At 35.8% G+C, this 18,276-nt stretch overlaps 1 protein-coding gene across 25 annotated transcripts in view; it reads left to right on the top strand.

The window, feature by feature from the left end:
- Positions 1–18,276, top strand: part of PARD3 (par-3 family cell polarity regulator) — a 674,940-nt gene that overhangs the window by 505,081 nt on the left and 151,583 nt on the right. For all 25 annotated transcript variants that reach the window (XM_045466945.1, XM_045466943.1, XM_045466952.1 and 22 more), the window contains one exon: positions 12,807–13,049. In XM_045466945.1, the coding sequence (XP_045322901.1) occupies positions 12,807–13,049 (243 nt within the window). The remainder of the gene's footprint in view (positions 1–12,806; positions 13,050–18,276) is intronic.

Genomic DNA, 18,276 nt, shown 5'->3' with positions numbered 1-18,276 from the left:
TCTGGGAACTAGGTTGGTCATAATGAATTTACAATGTGCAGGAGGCCTAGAATAAAAATCTTTTAGGGTCAAGGAACCAGTGAATGGTCCATTAAAAAAAATCAATTAGCTTCATAATTTAAGGAAACTATTATACTCTGACTTTGTATTTCAGGAACAGTTTTTATAAGTATGTTTTATTTAAACTCATGGATCTTGTAATAGAGCAAGTGAATGCATGAGACTTAGTGAATTACATAAGTGGGGCTCGTTTAGTGTTCGGTATTTGGATAAGGCAAACCTTTTGTATATCCTTTCTGTTCTGACCAGTGGCACTGGCAGTACTTTGTTGGAGAATGCAAATTTCAACTTCTTTGGGAAGAATTTGAGTGGAGGAATAGATAAAAATAAATAAACCGCTGCTTATATTCTCATCATAGCCTTTACTCATTGCAGATTAGTAGTGAAGCATCTCTTTTAACATTATTTACCACTGTAGCTATTTGAACTCCCAAAATTATTTTGGATGATTTCATATGAAAATAGAAAACCAGGGGTGCCTCAGTTGGATAAGTATCTGACTTCTGCTCAGGTCATGATGTCACGGTTTGGGAGTTCAAGCCCCGCATCAGGCTCTGTGCTGACAGCTCAGAGCCTGGATCCTGTTTCAGATTCTGTGTCTCATTCTCTCTCTGCCCCTCCCCCACTTGTGCACTAGCTCACTCTCTCTCTCTCAAAAATAAATAAATGTAAAAAAAATTTTTTTTTAAATAGAAAACCTGACATCCTTTAGTTATTAGTTATGACATGTCCCAATCCAAAAAATAGTTTTTTGACCATACACATCCACGAAGCCTGAATATGACTCAAGATATAAATATGGAACAATTGAAAAGACAATGAATGTCATTTCAAATGTGTTCTCCTACCAGGTTAAGATCTATTTAGATAGTTAAAGTAAATTAGATTCTTCTGAGCATGGGTCTGAGATTACATTTGATTTCATTTTTGCTAACTTCCTCCCCTTTCCTTTCTACCTGCTATCATCCTTGGGAGATGGAGTCTTGAATAAATGCTGTTCACATAGGAAGAGCCCAGCATAGATCTGTCCTCTGTCTGTACTAGCCCTGCCCTGCCAAGCAACTTGAGACTGCATGTGTAGGCTCTCTTCCTGAGAAGCAGGGAGTCTGGGGATAATGCCAAGGGTAAAATTAGCTGGTCCCATGATGTGCTATTTTGACTTCTGACTCCAAGCTCTAAACCTAGTTGCTTGCCTTTCAGAGATGCTGTTGGCCACATTTGGGCTAGCTGGGGAAATGAAGCAGAGTGATTGGTATTTGGAGCCGAGGTGTGAATTCAGTGCTTGCTGCCTCTTATTGGGTTGTCTTTCAGGTGTGCCTAGGGACAAAGCCCCCGTTGGCTCATTTCCACCACAGAAAGATTGGGCTTCAAACTCCTAATAGAATATATTTAATTAAATGATCTGTGTAACTTCAGGCTCACTTAGCTTCCATTATGGTGACCAAGTGTCTGAAGTAATGTTTGGTTTTCTATTGTATTTTTGCTCCAGTGGTACCTCCCCCTTAGGCTTTAAAGGTTGATATTGAACAGTGTAGTGTGGGAGTTTCCCAAACAATGTTTAGCAGTAGAAAAAGGGTTCCACAATGCAAATCTCTTTGAGAAACACTTGGTTAAGCCAATTGATGCATATTTCTTTACTCCATTATATCTCAAAACTCTAATTATGTTAATGTACCATGTGAGTTACCAAGATATGAATAGAGATTCATCATTTCCTAACTCATTTATTCACAGAACATCCCCCTTCACTTTTTGTTTTCTGTGGAATACTAACATCTCAGAATTCAGTCACTTGGGAAATACTGGCAAAGACCATTGGCTCCTGGGTCAGCCGTATCCAGCTGATTCATCTAACTGACTGTGGAACTCAAGGTTGATTGTTTCCCAGAATCATGAGCAAATGTAGAACTACTGTTGGTGATCTGTCTATATTTCATGGCTTCTGTTTTGTCTACTTACGCATCTTATTTCTGTTCTGTCTTTCATTTTCCATTGTTTTCTTCCCCTCATGTTTTTACCTGTTTAAAACATGTACCTTTTTAAGGTCTAAATCTAATGTATTCTAATTCTAAATCTATTCACAATTTGAAAGAAAAAACATAAATTTAAGCCCGGAAAATAAAAATTTATCTGTAATAACATCACTGTTAACATACTAGACTATGCCTTTCCAATTTATTTCCTATAAAATATGTATTTCCACACATGCATACTTTCAAAAAGCTAAATCTATTTTCATTTTGATTTATTTTGCATTTTTGTACATTCTTAGAAAACCATGTTAAATTTTTTTCTGGAACAAGGTCAAGTCTGTATGAACAGATGGATGGATGGGAAGGAAGGACAGAAAGAAGGAAAAAGGTCTGAAAGATTGAAATCTCTGTACTATCTGGCCAGATTCCTCAACTCTGAAATATTTACTTCATATGTTATTCGTTCTATTATAATATATGATGCTAACTGGCTTGCATTTTGTATTACTCAGCAAGGGATACCTGTTCTGATATTCTTATCTATATCTATGTAGTAAGTTGTTCTTGGAAGTATTTTAAAGGGGACTGAATGATTCTAGTGGAGACATGAAAAAGTTAAGTGAATTTCTTATGAAATTCTCCCAGTATGTGAAGGATATTTATAAATCTGCTAAGGAAATGTATGGCTAGAAATGTTCCATTATTCAAAGAGATAATCCTTCTTAAAAGCTCGTGTTTCCAGTACTGGGGCCATTAAACTGTATGTGCTGCACGTGCTACACCCAGTTCTCGGTGCATCATTTTGCAACTTTGTGTGGCATTTCTGCATATGGTTCCCATTCACTGGCATTTCTTTTTTCGGTTTTACCAGTTGTTTCCAATATCTGCTTTGTGTAATTACTTGAAATTTTGATAGAAACTTTTTTTGTGGTCTTTCTTAGTTGGTAAGATCCTTTTCAAAAGATGCAGAAGTTAACATTTAAGCTAACATTTAAAAATATTATAATGTAGTAGTAAAGTGTGTTTAAAGTGCATGGATGAAAAGTTTGTGAAATTACAGGAGAAACAATCAATAAAGCAGTAATAGGTGTATTCCCTGTGTATCTGAAAGAGAAGAGAAATTTTTACTCATTTTGGCTTCAAACTTAGTATTCAGGCTCCCTGAATTCTGACCGTAGAACCCAGGTAACCTGGATAATCTTTGCATTTAGATCACATATTGTCATTCGAACAAAGCTTAACTTTTAAAAAGTAACCTCTTAGAAAATCTACATTTTTCTATTCTGTAGCAGAATTTTCCATATTTTCTCTGACCTCTTCAGTCCTTCAGAAAAATCACCTCTAATCACTGAAATTAGTTTCATCAGACATTTTTTAGAAAAATTTATTGTTGCAGGTGAACAAAAATTTTAAACAATCTATTAACTATGTGGAAGTTCACTAGTTAGACCAATATTGAGCATGTGTATGTGTGTGTGTGCGTGCATGTGTGTGTTTGGAATGGATTTTGTTGAGAGAACATAACTGGAGTAGGAAAAGGCAGTTTTGTATTTGATGAGAACCGTCTTAGATGTATTTGGCATTGCAGCATCTGTTTGAGTTGGAAATAACTGTAGGTGCTTCGTTACTCATAAAGTCAGAACATAATGTGAGTGGATGAATATCTGTAAGACTGTGTGTGTTTTGGTTTGTGAAAAATTATTCTAGTGTTTCATTAGTCAGCATAAAGGAGAAGTTTTTGTCGTTTCACAATATGTTACACATACCATATGATGGTCTAAATTTTGTATTATGTTGTTCTTCCTTCTCTCAGGGATCCCTTACCTTTGTTAAGAGGGAGAAAAGATTTAAGTCTGTTAACATTACAAAATTGATATATGGCAATACAACCAATGCAAAAATAGCTAACTGCAGAGCTTTGGGAAGGTAATAGGTTGACAGGCTAGAGTTAATAATGAACACTCTCCAGAGATGGTAATTTGGAGTCTAGATCTAGTTCTTAAGAACTTAGGTATTTAGCAAAGTGGAGAAATTCTACACCCATATGTAGGCACAGGGGCTCATAGGAAGGAGGTGTTCTTCTAACTCCTTAGATTCTGTGGTTTTGTGTTAGTCATTTGTGGTATCTCTATGAATGCTTTTTTTTTTAATCTCTTTTTCAACTTTTAGCCATATGTATATACATATATATGTGTGTGTATGTATATATGTATATATTCAAATATATACATATATGTATATATTCAAATATGCTCTTATATTCATACATACATATATATGTTTATTTTAGAGAGAGAGAGAGCATGAGCAGGGGAGAGGGGCAGAGGGAGAGAGAGAGAGAATCTAAAGCAGGCTCTGCTGTCAGCACAAAGCTGGATGTGGCGCTCAATCCCATGATTGTGAGCCAAAACCAAGAGTTGGATGCTCAACCAATTGAGTCACCCAGGCGAACCACCATTTAATATTTTAAAACTGATATCGTTTCACTTTTAGTATTAAGGGATGAAGCTTAACTTTTCCCCACCTATTGTACGATTCCACTGTGGATTTGTACAACTTGCCATTTTCCCTTGAACAGGAAATGTACCTTCAAAACAGTTGGTCCTAGTCATGAATTTTTTTTTCAGGACCCATTTAGAATATGGAAGTCTTTTCGTCTCAATTATCTTTTACCTCAGTATTACCAAGAGATTAAATCCCACTTAAAATGATGACTGTTTTCAAAGTAAGAAATATAGTGGAATATTGTCCCTCTCTTCAGAGTTTGGCATTGATGCCAAATTGGAAGCTTCTGTATTGGGAGGAGCCAGTTGTGGGATTTATGTAGCAGGGTTGCCTGATGGATTGAGGAGTTGAGCCACAGTATTTCTGAAGTCTTCCATCTGATGAGGTGTTTTAAGGGGCAAATACAGCATTCATTCAGTTGACCACAAGCTACTATTAAACTGAACCATTCCTTCCAGTTATATTGTAGTTTAAACTTCATTCTGCCATGCATTTAGGTTTTATTTGATGAATGTCTGTAATACTGATTTTCAGAGAGAGGAAATACTGTGAGGAAAAGATCTTTGTTCCCAGAATGAGGCTTCTGGATGGCAGGCCAATAAGTTGGGGATAAAATGTTTCCCAAAAGAGTTGATTGCAAGGTTTTAAACATTGTTTTGAAGATACTTAACAACTATCTGATATGTAGCAATGCAACATTCATTTTAATGTTTTCTTGGAAACTAATATTAGTATATTTTATCTTCTGTAGACATTTACAGCATTTTTATTAACATTATTAAAGGTCAATTTCTATTTCTTGGAGTGTTCTAAAAAATGCACCATGGTTGTTCCATGTATTGAAGTTTTTTTTTTTTAATTTTTTTTTTTATTTTTTTTTTTCAACGTTTATTTATTTTTGGGACAGAGAGAGACAGAGCATGAACGGGGGAGGGGCAGAGAGAGAGGGAGACACAGAATCGGAAACAGGCTCCAGGCTCTGAGCCATCAGCCCAGAGCCCGACACGGGGCTCGAACTCACGGACCGCAAGATCGTGACCTGGCTGAAGTCGGACGCTTAACCGACTGCGCCACCCAGGCGCCCCCCATGTATTGAAGTTTTGTTACATTGGAGGTAACGTATTTAGGATTTAAGTAGACCATTGATTTCCATCCTGAGGAGTTGGTCACTTGGTAGTGATTCTCATGCCTGTACCTTTTCTGGATATATGAAAACCATACTTCATAGTCATAAAACAGTTATTTTCATCTTACTCTACTGCAATTAGTGCTAAAAGCCATTTATTGTAAAAGCAAAAAATCCTAATGAATAGAAATGTTACAAGAACAGAAGTCTTATGTGTCTTCATCATGCATCATCCATTTTAATTAGAGAAAAAGGTGGTGAACACTGTGACAAGAGTCTAGAATTAAAATCATTAATTGATGTCAAGCTGAAGAGAGACTGTTAGCATGAATTTAGTGACAGCAGGAAAGAAATTAACCTTATTACTTTATTTAGTATATTACATTATTTTGTGTATTGTTTTCTACGCAGGTTCAAGGCAATTTCATTATCATAGTGGAAGATACGTTTCTTTTTTTTTTTTTTTTTTTTTTACCAAAAGGGTGTGAATATTTATGTTCAAACATAACAGACTGATATGATAAATTCTTCACTTGTTAAAAGTCTTACAAAGTTTTAAAAGTTTTGTTTTTTTGTTTATCTTTCAAGAGCAGGAAAATAGTGCACAATGATGTTGCCCATCAACATCAGTCACTACGGCTGTCTGCTCTCAGAATAGTTCTCTTGTATAACTATGAAGGACTATCTGAAACGCTTACAGCAATAGACATTTATTTCTTTGGCTAAGTTTTGGGCTAATCAGTTACTTCTGTCATTGCTGAAGTTTGGCCCAAGATAAATAGGAGGGATAATGCTAAACAACAACCTGACTGTTCAGAAAAACGAATGGCTCTCACATCTTAGAGATAATTTGTGACCTGAGGGTCATGATAAAAGAATAGAAGAGGTGTCCTTTCATAGCACTGACCATCTGGAACTATTAAAGGCTGAACTGCAGTATAATCACTGTCTTTTTTTTTTTTAATTTCCTTAAGAAACTATATTATTTTCATTAAGATGCCAAAGATATTTTCTCCCCTGATCCAAATATTTCTTTTCTAATATAAATCTCTCCAGAAATAATGAAAATATATTACATGTAAATATAACATGGTTGCGTTCTAAAGTCCCATTTCTCACTTTACAATAAACAAGACATTCAAGTATAAGAGTATATAATAAAGAAAATCATTTGTTAATTTGACTGTGAATTGTCACTACAGTTCACAAACCATAGTGTGTTCCTGGTTTTAAAAATCAACTTTTCAGTGCCATTTGCACAGCAGCAGGCTTCATTAGCAATGATTCCTAGAATGAACTTGAAAATGCATGTTAGTCCAAGCTGGTAACCAGATTCTTTAGCCTGCTGCGGCACTAGCCCCACTTCCTGAGCCACAGGTATGCTGCAGTTTCATTCTGAGGTTTCCGTCACAAGTGTGAGCCGCCAGGGAAGAAAGGAGGGATGCAAACAGCTTTTGTGGCTTGGGGATAAATTCATTGGTGACGACAAGATAAACAATAAAAATATTAAGTTCATATGTTATTGGAGCTTAGACAAAAATTAATGCCTTTAGACGGTGCTATAGACGTGACTATGTTTATTGGATTCAATGATTAGTGGCAACTAGTAATAATGTACAAATTTGGGTAAAAGAAAGCAAATGGGACTGGGCTTTATGAATAGTACCTCATGCTACTGTTGAGCACTTCTTCTGAGCAATTGACTTGATAGAAATTGAGTCCCAAAATGAAGATTAGTTTCTGTGTAATTTGGAACAAAAGAGCATTCAATTCCAGGGCCCATCAATAATATATTGAGACAATTGTGCAAGAAGTTTGGGGAGATTATTTAGGTTTTGTGCTTCCCTTGAGAAGAGAATGTTCACATTCTCTTTTTCTGGTGGCTTCTTCTCTTAACAGGGCTGCATTTTCTAACATAAGTAAGCTGGATTTTCTTCACTTTCGGTGGACTGAAGTTCAGCTACCATAGGGTCCACTCATTTATAAACCAATCCATTACTGTCTTTGATTTTAGGGGGTTCTCCTAAAATTTGGAGAGTTTGGCTTTATATCTATGGTAGCCCTCCAAATTTCTACAGGTTCCCAAACTTCAAGACTTATGTGAATGCCCAGTCACCCTGGATATTACCTGTAGTTAGGTGATTGTCTGATGGTATCACATATAGTAGTAAAGTGGATTGTCAGATAAGTGACCAATGAGCTTCAAATAATATCCCATTGAGTTGAAGAAAGAAGTAATTTCTCTCTTCTGTAGTTTTTCCTGCCTGAATACAGAGTCAAAAAGACAGTATGATGCAAAGAATAAAATTATCTCTGAACGGGGCGCCTGGGTGGCGCAGTCGGTTAAGCGTCCGACTTCAGCCAGGTCACGATCTCGCGGTCCGTGAGTTCGAGCCCCGCGTCAGGCTCTGGGCTGATGGCTCAGAGCCTGGAGCCTGTTTCCGATTCTGTGTCTCCCTCTCTCTCTGCCCCTCCCCCGTTCATGCTCTGTCTCTCTCTGTCCCAAAAATAAATAAACGTTGAAAAATTATCTCTGAACTTATATGAACTTTTCATCATGAATATCTAATATTTAGTAGTAATCAGCCTTTATAATAACATCCTTGACTGTTATAATCACTCCTAAATGAATAAGTAGACTAGACTATAATAAGAATTCTAGTATAAATTTAGCTAAATTTGACATTAGAATTTGTCTTACTATTTCTCTTATGGGTATTATGTCTGTGGGACTTTTATTTATTAGAATCTAGGACCCTTCCTGATTAAAAAAAAATTTAACTTTTCAGTAGTCTCTTATAAATTAAGTTATTGGTTTTCACCCCATGAAATAAGGTCCTTCTAGGGAGGTTTTGGGAAAATGTGAAGCGTTTTTGCTTGCCTCCATGTCTGAGGACACTGCTTGATGACATGCAGCGATAAGCAGTTGTGCAAGAAGTTGTGCACAATAACAAATTATCCTTTCTCAAATGTCACTGGACCCCTGTTGAGGAGCACTAAGCTAGGTGAATTTAAGTACTTCCATTTCATAGCCGGGAAATAAAAGAAATTAGAAAAAAATGACCTAGCAGTTCCAAAATTCAGATAAACAAGACTGGCATAATGGTGATAGCCTTGACGTAAGAAGAAAACAAGGGAGAAAATGCAAATTTTGCTTGCAATGCTGTGTGACAACTTTCTGGGTTTTAAAAAACTTGTTATTTTGGATTAATTTTTGATTAACAGGAAGTTGCAAAGACAGTACAAAGAAGTCTTGTGTAGCCTTTATCCAGTTTCCCTAAACTGTTACATCATACATGCCTATAGTACAATATCTAAACCAGGAAACTGGCATTGGTGCCATGTGTATACATAGTTCTGTGTCATGTAATCACATGTGTGGTTCATGTAACCACCAATGCAATTAAGAAACAACTATTCCATTGCAAAGATCTTCCTCGTACTAATATTTTACGGTCACACCCACCCCCCTGCTCTCACCGTTGCTAAACCCCACCGTGATCACCATCACCCCATTGTGTTCTGTTCACCATGTCTATAATTTTGTCATTTTGAGAATGCTATATAAATGAATTCTTATAACATGTGACCTTTGAGATTGACTTTTTTTTCCCACATAGTTTAATAATGCCCCTGAGATTGACTCCACTTGCTGTGTATATTAATAGTCTGTTCATTTGTATTGCTGTGTGGTACTCTTTGATAAGGATATACTTTGGTTCCCTTGACCATTCACTTATTGTTGCATGTTTTGGTTATTTCCTGTTTTCGAATATTAGAAAAAAAGTGACTATGAACAATTGTGTACAGGTCTTTGCATGGACTTAAGTTTCTATTTCTTTGGGATAAATGCCCAGAAGTGCAATTGCTGAATGGAATGGTAAGTGTATGTCTAGTTTTGTGAGAAACTGCGAGACTGTTTTCCAGCTGATGGTACCATTTTACATTTCCACCAGTAATGTATGTTAGATGCAGTTTCCTTGCATCCTTGCTAGCATTTGATATTCTCACTTTTTTAGCTGATCTGATAGGTGTGTAGTGGTAGCTCATTTTGGTCTTAATTTGCATTTCCCTAACGGCTGCTGTTGTTGAACATTTTTATCTGCTTATTTGTTATCAGCATATACTTTTCAGAGAAATAAATTGCTTCTTGTCTTTTGCTCTTCTAATTGGATTGTTGTTCTCATTGTTGAGTGTTAGGTATTCCCTATATATTCTGGACATGACTTCTTTGTCAAATATGTGGTTTACAAATATTTTCTCTTGGTCTGTACTTGTCTTTTCATTGTCCTATTAGAGCCTTTCAGAGAGGAAATGCTTTTAGTTTTGGTGACGTTGAATTTATTTGTCTTTTCTTTTATGGATGATGCTTTTGGTATTTCTAAGAATTATTCTGCAAGTGTTAGGTCCTAACGATTTTCTTCTAAAGTATTATAGTATTACATTTTTACATTTAAATTTGTAATCCATTTGGGTTATTTTGTATAACGTACGATGTTTAAATTCAGGGTGCTTTGTTTTTTGTTTTGTTTTGTTTTTGTTTTTGCATAGGAATATTTCATTGTTCCAGCACTATTTATTGAAAAGAATGCTTTATTCTATTGAATTGATTTTGCACAATTAAAAGAAATCAGTTGGCCATACTTGGCTATTTCTGGATTCTTTATTCTGTTCCTCTGATCTGTGTATCTGTCCCTCCACAGATGCCACATAGTCTTGATTACCATGGCTATATTCCATCTCAAAATCAGGAAGTGTGATTTTTCCCAGTTTATTATTCTTTTTTTTTTTTTTTTTCAATTGTTTAGCTACTCTATCCTTTTTCTTTCTGTATAAATTTGAAAATAATCTTGTCTATATCTGCAAGAATCTTCCTGGGGTTTTTATAGGAATTGTATTAAGCCTGGATTTCAACTTGGAGAGAATTGACTTCTTTACTATGTTGAGTCTTTGATTCATGATCACAGTAAATCTCTCCATGTTTTAGATTTTCTTTGATTTTTTTCATCAACATTGTATAGTTTTCAGCATACAAGTTGTATGCATGTTTTGTTAGATTTATCTATATATGTTTATACATATCTATAAACCAACCTTTAGTTTATCTGTGTATCTGTATATTTATGTATATATTCCATTTTTTAGTGCTTGTAAATGACATCATATTCTTAATTTCAGCATCCATGTTCATTGACAGCATATAGAAATACAATGGATTTTTGTGTATTAATGATGTATCTTGTTACTTTGCTGAACTCGATCTTTAGTTCTAGGAAACTTTGAGATTTCTTGGGGTTTTCTGTGTATGTAGACCTGCAAATATATCATTATTAATGTCATCCACAAATAAGAATCGTTTTATTTCTTTTTTCCCAATCTGTGTACCACCCATTTCTTTTTCTAGGCTGATTGCACTGTCTAGAATTTCCAGCACTATGGGGGAGCAGACATCCCTACCCTTTTCCTCGTCTTAAGATTCAGTTTTCGGGGCTCCCGGGTGGCTCAGTTGGTTAAGAATCTGACTTGGGCTCAGGTCATGGTCTCGTGGTTCGTGGGTTCTAGTCCTGCGTTGGGCTCTGTGCTGACAGCTCAGAGCCTGGAGCCTGCTTCAGATTCTGGGTCTCCCTCTCTCTCTCTACCCCTCCCCCACTCATGTTCTGTCTCTCTCTCTCAAAAAAAGAAACATTATAAAATATTTAAAATCAAAAAAAGATTCAGTTTCTCTCCATGATGTATAATGTATGATGTTACTAATAGGTTTTTTGTAGGTGCTCTTTATCAAGTTTAGGAAGTTAGTTATGCTCTATTACTATTTTTTTTAGAGCTTGTGTCATGTTGGGTATTGAATTTTTTCAGATGCTTTTTCTGCATCAATTCATATGATCATGTGATTTTCTTCTTTAGCCTGTTAATAAGTTGGATTACACTGATTGATTTTTGAGTGTTGGACCAGCCTTGAATTACTACAATAAACATCACTTGGTCATGTTATATAATCTTTTTTACATAGTGCTAAATTCTACTTGGTAATATTTTGCAAAGGATTTTTAATTCTATATTCATGAAGGATATTGGTCCATAGTTTGTTTGTTTTTTAATTTTTTATGCTTTCTGTGGATTTTGTATCTTTTCTGTATTATTTTGTATATATATTTATGTCATTTATGCTAGCAGTGGTCTACATCAGATATGATAAAAACAAATAATTTTGTCATGAAATGTTAAGCACAGTCTAAAATATTACTTTATATAAATAAAACTTCACTTTTAAGTATACATTTAAATTTGTAAATATTTAATAGAAATGCTTTTCCCAACAAAAATCATTAAAATTCTATTGAAAATAGTTTAATTATTTTTAGATAGCTGAAATCAACCTAGGATATAAATTATATCAGTATATTATAGGTTGTAAAGGCCTTTCTACCAAGTAGCTCAATAAAATCTTAGGAAATATTTAAACAATCTTCAGTAAAAGTGGTTATTTATGATCTGTTTCTTAGTTATAACACACTCAAGATTTATTTTAGAATTTGATTGGATGCATGCCTTCTTGTCCTTAATCTCAGGATTGCCAATTCTGTATACATCACATAAAATCAAAGCTGGTGTTATTAAACAGATCTTCTTTTGCCATTAATAGAGAAATTATGGGTGTGGATTATGTTTAGTCTTTGTAATATGTTGAATGTGTACGGTATATTTATAATGAGTAAGATGTATACATTATGCACTCACACATAAATATATAAATATACAGCATGTGTGTGAGTGTGTAACTTTAAGAAAAATCACTTCTTGCCTTAAAAAAATTCATGAGTAAGACCCAAATGGGTGCCTAAAAACTATCTGTTACTGGCGAATTTCTTAAACTAATTAATAAGTGACAATTTAAATGAAGTTGTAAACCATGACTATGCCTTACTGACGTGAACAAAAGCTATCTGAAGTGATTATTTCAGAGCATGCATGACGTTACCTTGACAATCCAAAATGTATGTAACATTGTTTATATCATCAATCTTCTTATAGCTGCATGAAATAAAATATATTTTATGACCTATTTTGATGAATATTTCTGTGTATACAGTTCTTAGAAAAGACATAGTTTCTCTTGTTTCAACTTGGTTCTAATTTTACAGGATTCAAGCCAAAACTCGTGAATTTAGAGAGCGACAAGCTCGAGAGCGTGACTATGCTGAAATCCAAGATTTTCATCGGACATTGGGTTGTACTGATGAGTTGCTGTATGGGGGAATGTCTTCCTACGAAGGCTCGGTGGCTCTCAACACCAGACCCCAGAGCCCAAGAGAAGGGCATATGATGGATACTCTGTATGCCCAAGTGAAGAAGCCACGGAATTCCAAACCTTCGTCTGTAGACAGGTAGGCCGCAGGAGCAATCAAGGTATTGCTTCCAAATCAACTTTTATATAGTTTTTGACAAGGGAGTAGATTGTTCATCAATTCTCAAACCACGGCTGCCTTTTATTAATGGCCTTTAGAAAGCCGTTGTGTCTAAAAGTATTGAGTTTACACAAATCAAAGCCTAATGGAAAGAGGAGCAGAGGTTTTGACAGCTTTTCTAATGATTCCAACATATTTCATCTTGTTCTTAAAATGGTCTCAGACTGGAGAACTAACCTTTACTTTGTAATTCTGAATTTCCTTTTGTTGCTAACAGCACCTCTAGTTATGGTAATTAAACAGATGGAGAATGCTGTGATTTGTTTGACTTATGATTTAAAGGACCTATTTTTTTTTTTTTGTAACATGATTTTCTATTATGAAAGAATTAGTGAATGAGATGTTTAATATAGTCAGTCTTCAAATTGCTTGTTAATAGCCGCAGACCATAGGTGTGATTATGTATATTAGTATAGCACAAAGGAATGAAATGTTGACTCTCAATTAATGGCTACATATTTATTTCAGAATTTAACTGACTATATTTTTATTAATGGCTATATATTATTTCAAATTCTGAAACATTTAAAAAACCTATTTTTCTGCCTCTCCATTTATATAGTCAAACACCTTATAAAGTTTAGTTCATGAAGAAAATAATTATCATTCATTTTTAACTGAAACATATGCCTGTTATTGTCATAAACAATAGCTAATCTCATCATGCATTATAATAGTTTCTTATAATCATTGCTTTACAGGGGAGCTAGGCTTTGAACATTCAAAATAGGTTTCACTTAAAAGGTGTGGTTCTCAAGAGTTAGCCTGCATCAGAATGACCTGGAGGGCTTCTTCAAACACAGATTGCTTAACCCTTCCCCAGACTTTTGATTCGGTAGACCTGGAATGGAGTAGTGCCTAAAATTTGCATTTCTACAAAGTTTTCTGGTCCGATGCTGTGCCGCTGGTCTCTGGTACTGCACTTTATAGACCTCTGCAAAACTGCAGAGGAGTTGGAATTATTTCATCTGTAGCACACACGTGTTATCTTGCTGCTACATTTTGCAAGCAGACTATGTTTTAGTTATTTACTTCCAGCTATTTTTAATAGAGGTTTGCAAACATAACAGGTAAGCTTCCAGCAAACCCAGAAGGAAGCATTTTAAAGAGTAGCAAAAGGGGAAGCAGACATTAAGGTAAAACTCTATCTAGTCAGATTATTTTTGTTTTCTTTCTTTCTTTCTTTCTTTCTTTCTTTCTTTCTTTCTTTCTTTCTTTCTCTCTTCTCTCTCTTTCTTTCTTTTGGCTGGATTTTAGGTTTTCTTCATTGTTTTATGAAAATCTATTTGATGTTGACCCTGATGAGTAAGTAATATAAGTTAACATAGAAGGTTATGGTTTATTTAAACCACATTGGTGTGGTCACTTTGAAGATTCAAAGTGCTTGTTAACTAGCATTGATGTGTCAAGACTCAAAGAATAAGTTCATTATCAGTAACAGTAACATTTTCTTAAGAAATTTCTTACTTGTTTTTTGCTGTACTTGTAAAAGCTGTGTGTAGAAGGTCAGATCACACTTGAAGGCCATGAATGTCCCATCGAGTGTGTTTTCTTGGGAGAAAGGGCAGCAGAAACACTGGCATTGCTTATTGGTAACTTTTGAAAGAACTGAAAGAAAATTAATGTTGTATTGATCATTGATAAAAATATGAATCATTCCCGACAGCTTCTACATCTAGTTTAAAAATCTGGTAAAGTAGGGGATGTTCTTATAGTGGTTTGTTCACATGGCTTTGGAGTCCCACCTGCCATGGAAGATGGGAGTCAGGAGGGATCTCTCCAGTCCCTGAGGGCCGGAAGCGATTGTTTAAACCCCAGTCTAAAACCCAGTGCCCTGCAAGAGTCTAAATCTCCCCTGAAGATGTCTGCAAATTTTCAAAAGGGCTTATGTGCTCAGAGCACCATTTGCTACTGTGCTTCAGCATCCCTGCCTGTGGTCTCGGCTCTGCACCATGCTGACCCCACACTAAAACTCAGCCTCCTCACTAATTTCCATCAAAAAGCCACTGGGGGACACCTGGGTGGCTCATTTGGTTAAGTGTCCAACTCTTGTTTTCTGCTCAGGTCATGATCTCAAGATTCATGAGTTTGAGCCCTGCATAGGGCTTCATGCTGACAGCATAGAACCTGCTTAGGATTCTCTCTCTCCTCCCCACTGATACACACGTTCTGTTTCTCTCTCAAAATAACTAAATAGACTTAAAAAACAAAAACAAAAAGCCTCTTGGCAAAACATTTCAGAGGACGCTTTGTCTTGGGGATGAGTCAGACCAGACAGTGAGCAGTTCAGAAATCACATCATAGATATCACTATATTCAAAAGCCCCTTTCGGCCTCACTCATGCATGGCCTTGACAGCTGTGTACCACTGGGGACCTTAAGTTCTCTGCATCTGTGCCCCCAAATGGTGATTGGACTAGAGGATTTCTAAGGCACTGCCAACTCAGGAGAGATATACTTATTTTTTTCTTTAAAAAGGATCACAGAAACTTTTTAGTTTTCTGCAATTCTTATTTTTGCAGAGGACAAGATGTCCATCAAACACCATTATGAAATTATATTAGTAATACAAGAACTTGGGACTTACTGCACCTATAAAGTACATCTTTACCAACCAGTCACAGAATATGAATTTGGCTTGGAAATAATGGTATCACCTCCATTGTCTTTTTCTGTCAGAAATAAAGTGGTTTAAAAGTGTTTCCCAGACTTGAGTAGTATAGAGGCTCTTTTTAAAGGACAATCTCTTCATTCTGCAGTACAGAATTAAATAGTTTTGATTATAATGTTACTTAAATATGTATAAAAATAAAATAGGACTAAACTCCTTCTGTTTACAGCCATTATACAACTATAAAACCAAACATCTTTACAAATTAAATACAAACAAAACAGCAAAACCATTACATTCAAATGAACAACATTAATTTAATGTGGCCAATAATGTGTTTTAAAATCTAAACTCTTGCACAAATCATTAATACGGTCGTGGCTGCTCCATGGCAGGTTCATTTGGGTTTGCTTGTCTACCCCCACAAGCCCAGGGCTGACTCCATTCCCCTGTCTCTTTTCTCAGCAAAATTTCTGCAGTTCTTATGCGTGTGTGTACCCAGCTACCTTTGGCCTGTATGGTGCATCATTGAATCAATTACGCCTGAAGTCCAACCTTCTTTTAAGTATCAGTAACTTGAGACAGTGAAAAAACCATCTCTTGGTGCCTTCACGTTTGTTGACTTAAATCCAGACAGTGAAATAATACACTTATAAGACGATCTAGAAATGATTATATTAATTTAAAAATAATCACTTGAATGAAATCATAAAACTTGAAACTCTTCAGAGTGTATTTCCTGTACAAAGAATGTAGCCAATAAAGAAACTCCCATCAGTTCACTGGATTTCACCAAAATATCCAATTGGTGAACCGGTGCAACTTTACTATTCAAGTTTTTGGATTTTGTGGGAGTCTAGTAGTCAGTCGACAATCTGAAGTGTAGCCTGCATGTATTTCTGGGATTTTGATTGTTCAGTAAGAAAGCAGTATTCTGAGTTTCATTGCTTAATCATTTTGTTTTGATCTTATAGTCAGAAATGTGGATCTGATAGTTCTGCATGGAAATAGCCAGGGATAATTCATTAAATGCTGTGAATTTGATGACAAAATAGGATATTTTTTCAATTTCCACATATTATTTATAAAATGCTTCTTTTACAAGGTACCTTCATACTACATCTGGAAATATTTCTATGCTTGTTTAATTTGATTCACACATGAACTATCATCTGACTATATGTGTTGGTTATAGTGTCATTTTTACTACTTTTTATAAATGCCTTTTTATTAATGCCCTTTTCATATTGGATTGCTGCTAAAGAGAAGCCAACCCCTCCCTTCTGTTTTATATGAATAACAAGGCTTAAAATCACAAAAACAGTGGTGTAGTTACATTTTATCCTGATTATAACCAGGGGCCTCAAAGATTTAGCCATGTAAATGATTCATGATGCCTTATTTCTTTGGCAAGATTGTATTTCCTGTTGGTCATTGTATCTTCAGCTGGCTAGAGTACTTGAGAGTCCGATCCAGTGCTTTCTGATACATTTCTCTCCACTGTGGAAGACATTCTACCTGCCTCACCAATACCTATTCTTCCCCTCGTCTTTACTTAATAGAATCCCAATTTTGTTCAGGCTGGCAGTGTGCCCAGATAAGAATTCAATTTCCCAGGCTCCTTTGCTGTGAAAGGTGATCATGTGACATTCTGGCAAATGAGTTCGAAGTGGATCTAAGCTGGAACTTTCTATAAAGCAGTTTTTGGGTTTGTTTTTTTTTTTTTTTTTTGGAAAAAAGTGGAGTCAACTCAGCTTTTTCCCTTTGCCATTTTCCCTTCTTCCTGCCTAGAACTTGAATGAACGCTCCAAAGTGGGGTTTATCTAACACTCTTGAGGATGATGGCCATGTGGAGGAAGAGAGACGCAACCTGGCCCCTTGAAACACTGTTCTAGTCCTAGCATGCCCACTCTCTTTGTCACCTGTATAACTGAGCCCCTCATTTAAGTCACCCTCCGTCAAGGTTCTGTTTCATGGAGCCAAATAGCATTCTGAGTCTAGTAAGTTACACACAAGAGCCCAAAGGGAATGATCACCCTTAGATCAAGGCTATCTATTGGAGAACTATCCCCTGGTCAATTCATTTCCACAGTACTTTGTGAAAATAAGTAGTGGGCAAAAGTTTCCACTGATGCTCAATTAGCTCTTCTACTTTTCATTTTATTTAGCCTCTACTTAAATAAACTTTATCAATCAAATGTCTGCTGGCAGACATCCTTCTTCACTCTGATACACCATTATCTCCTGGCAACTCGTAACCTCTATCAACAATCCTCTAGAGAGTAGGAGGTGGTAGAATGTAAAATATAAGAGCCTGAACTATGGGGCACACTGCCCAAGTTTGGTTCTGGTTCATCTACCATCAGCTGTATGAACTCTATGCTTCATTTTCCTCATCTGTAAAGTGTGGATAATAATGACACTTACTTTACCAGGCTTATGGAGGACTAAGTCTGTTAATGCATATAAAGCACTTAGCACTATGCCTACTCCACTGTAAGCCCTATTTAAATGTTTAATGTTGCTATTGCTTTT

This window comes from Leopardus geoffroyi, chromosome B4, assembly GCF_018350155.1.
Source record: "Leopardus geoffroyi isolate Oge1 chromosome B4, O.geoffroyi_Oge1_pat1.0, whole genome shotgun sequence".
In the NCBI taxonomy this organism is placed as follows: Eukaryota; Metazoa; Chordata; class Mammalia; order Carnivora; family Felidae; genus Leopardus; species Leopardus geoffroyi.
This window is presented reverse-complemented; position numbering and strand designations above follow the sequence as displayed.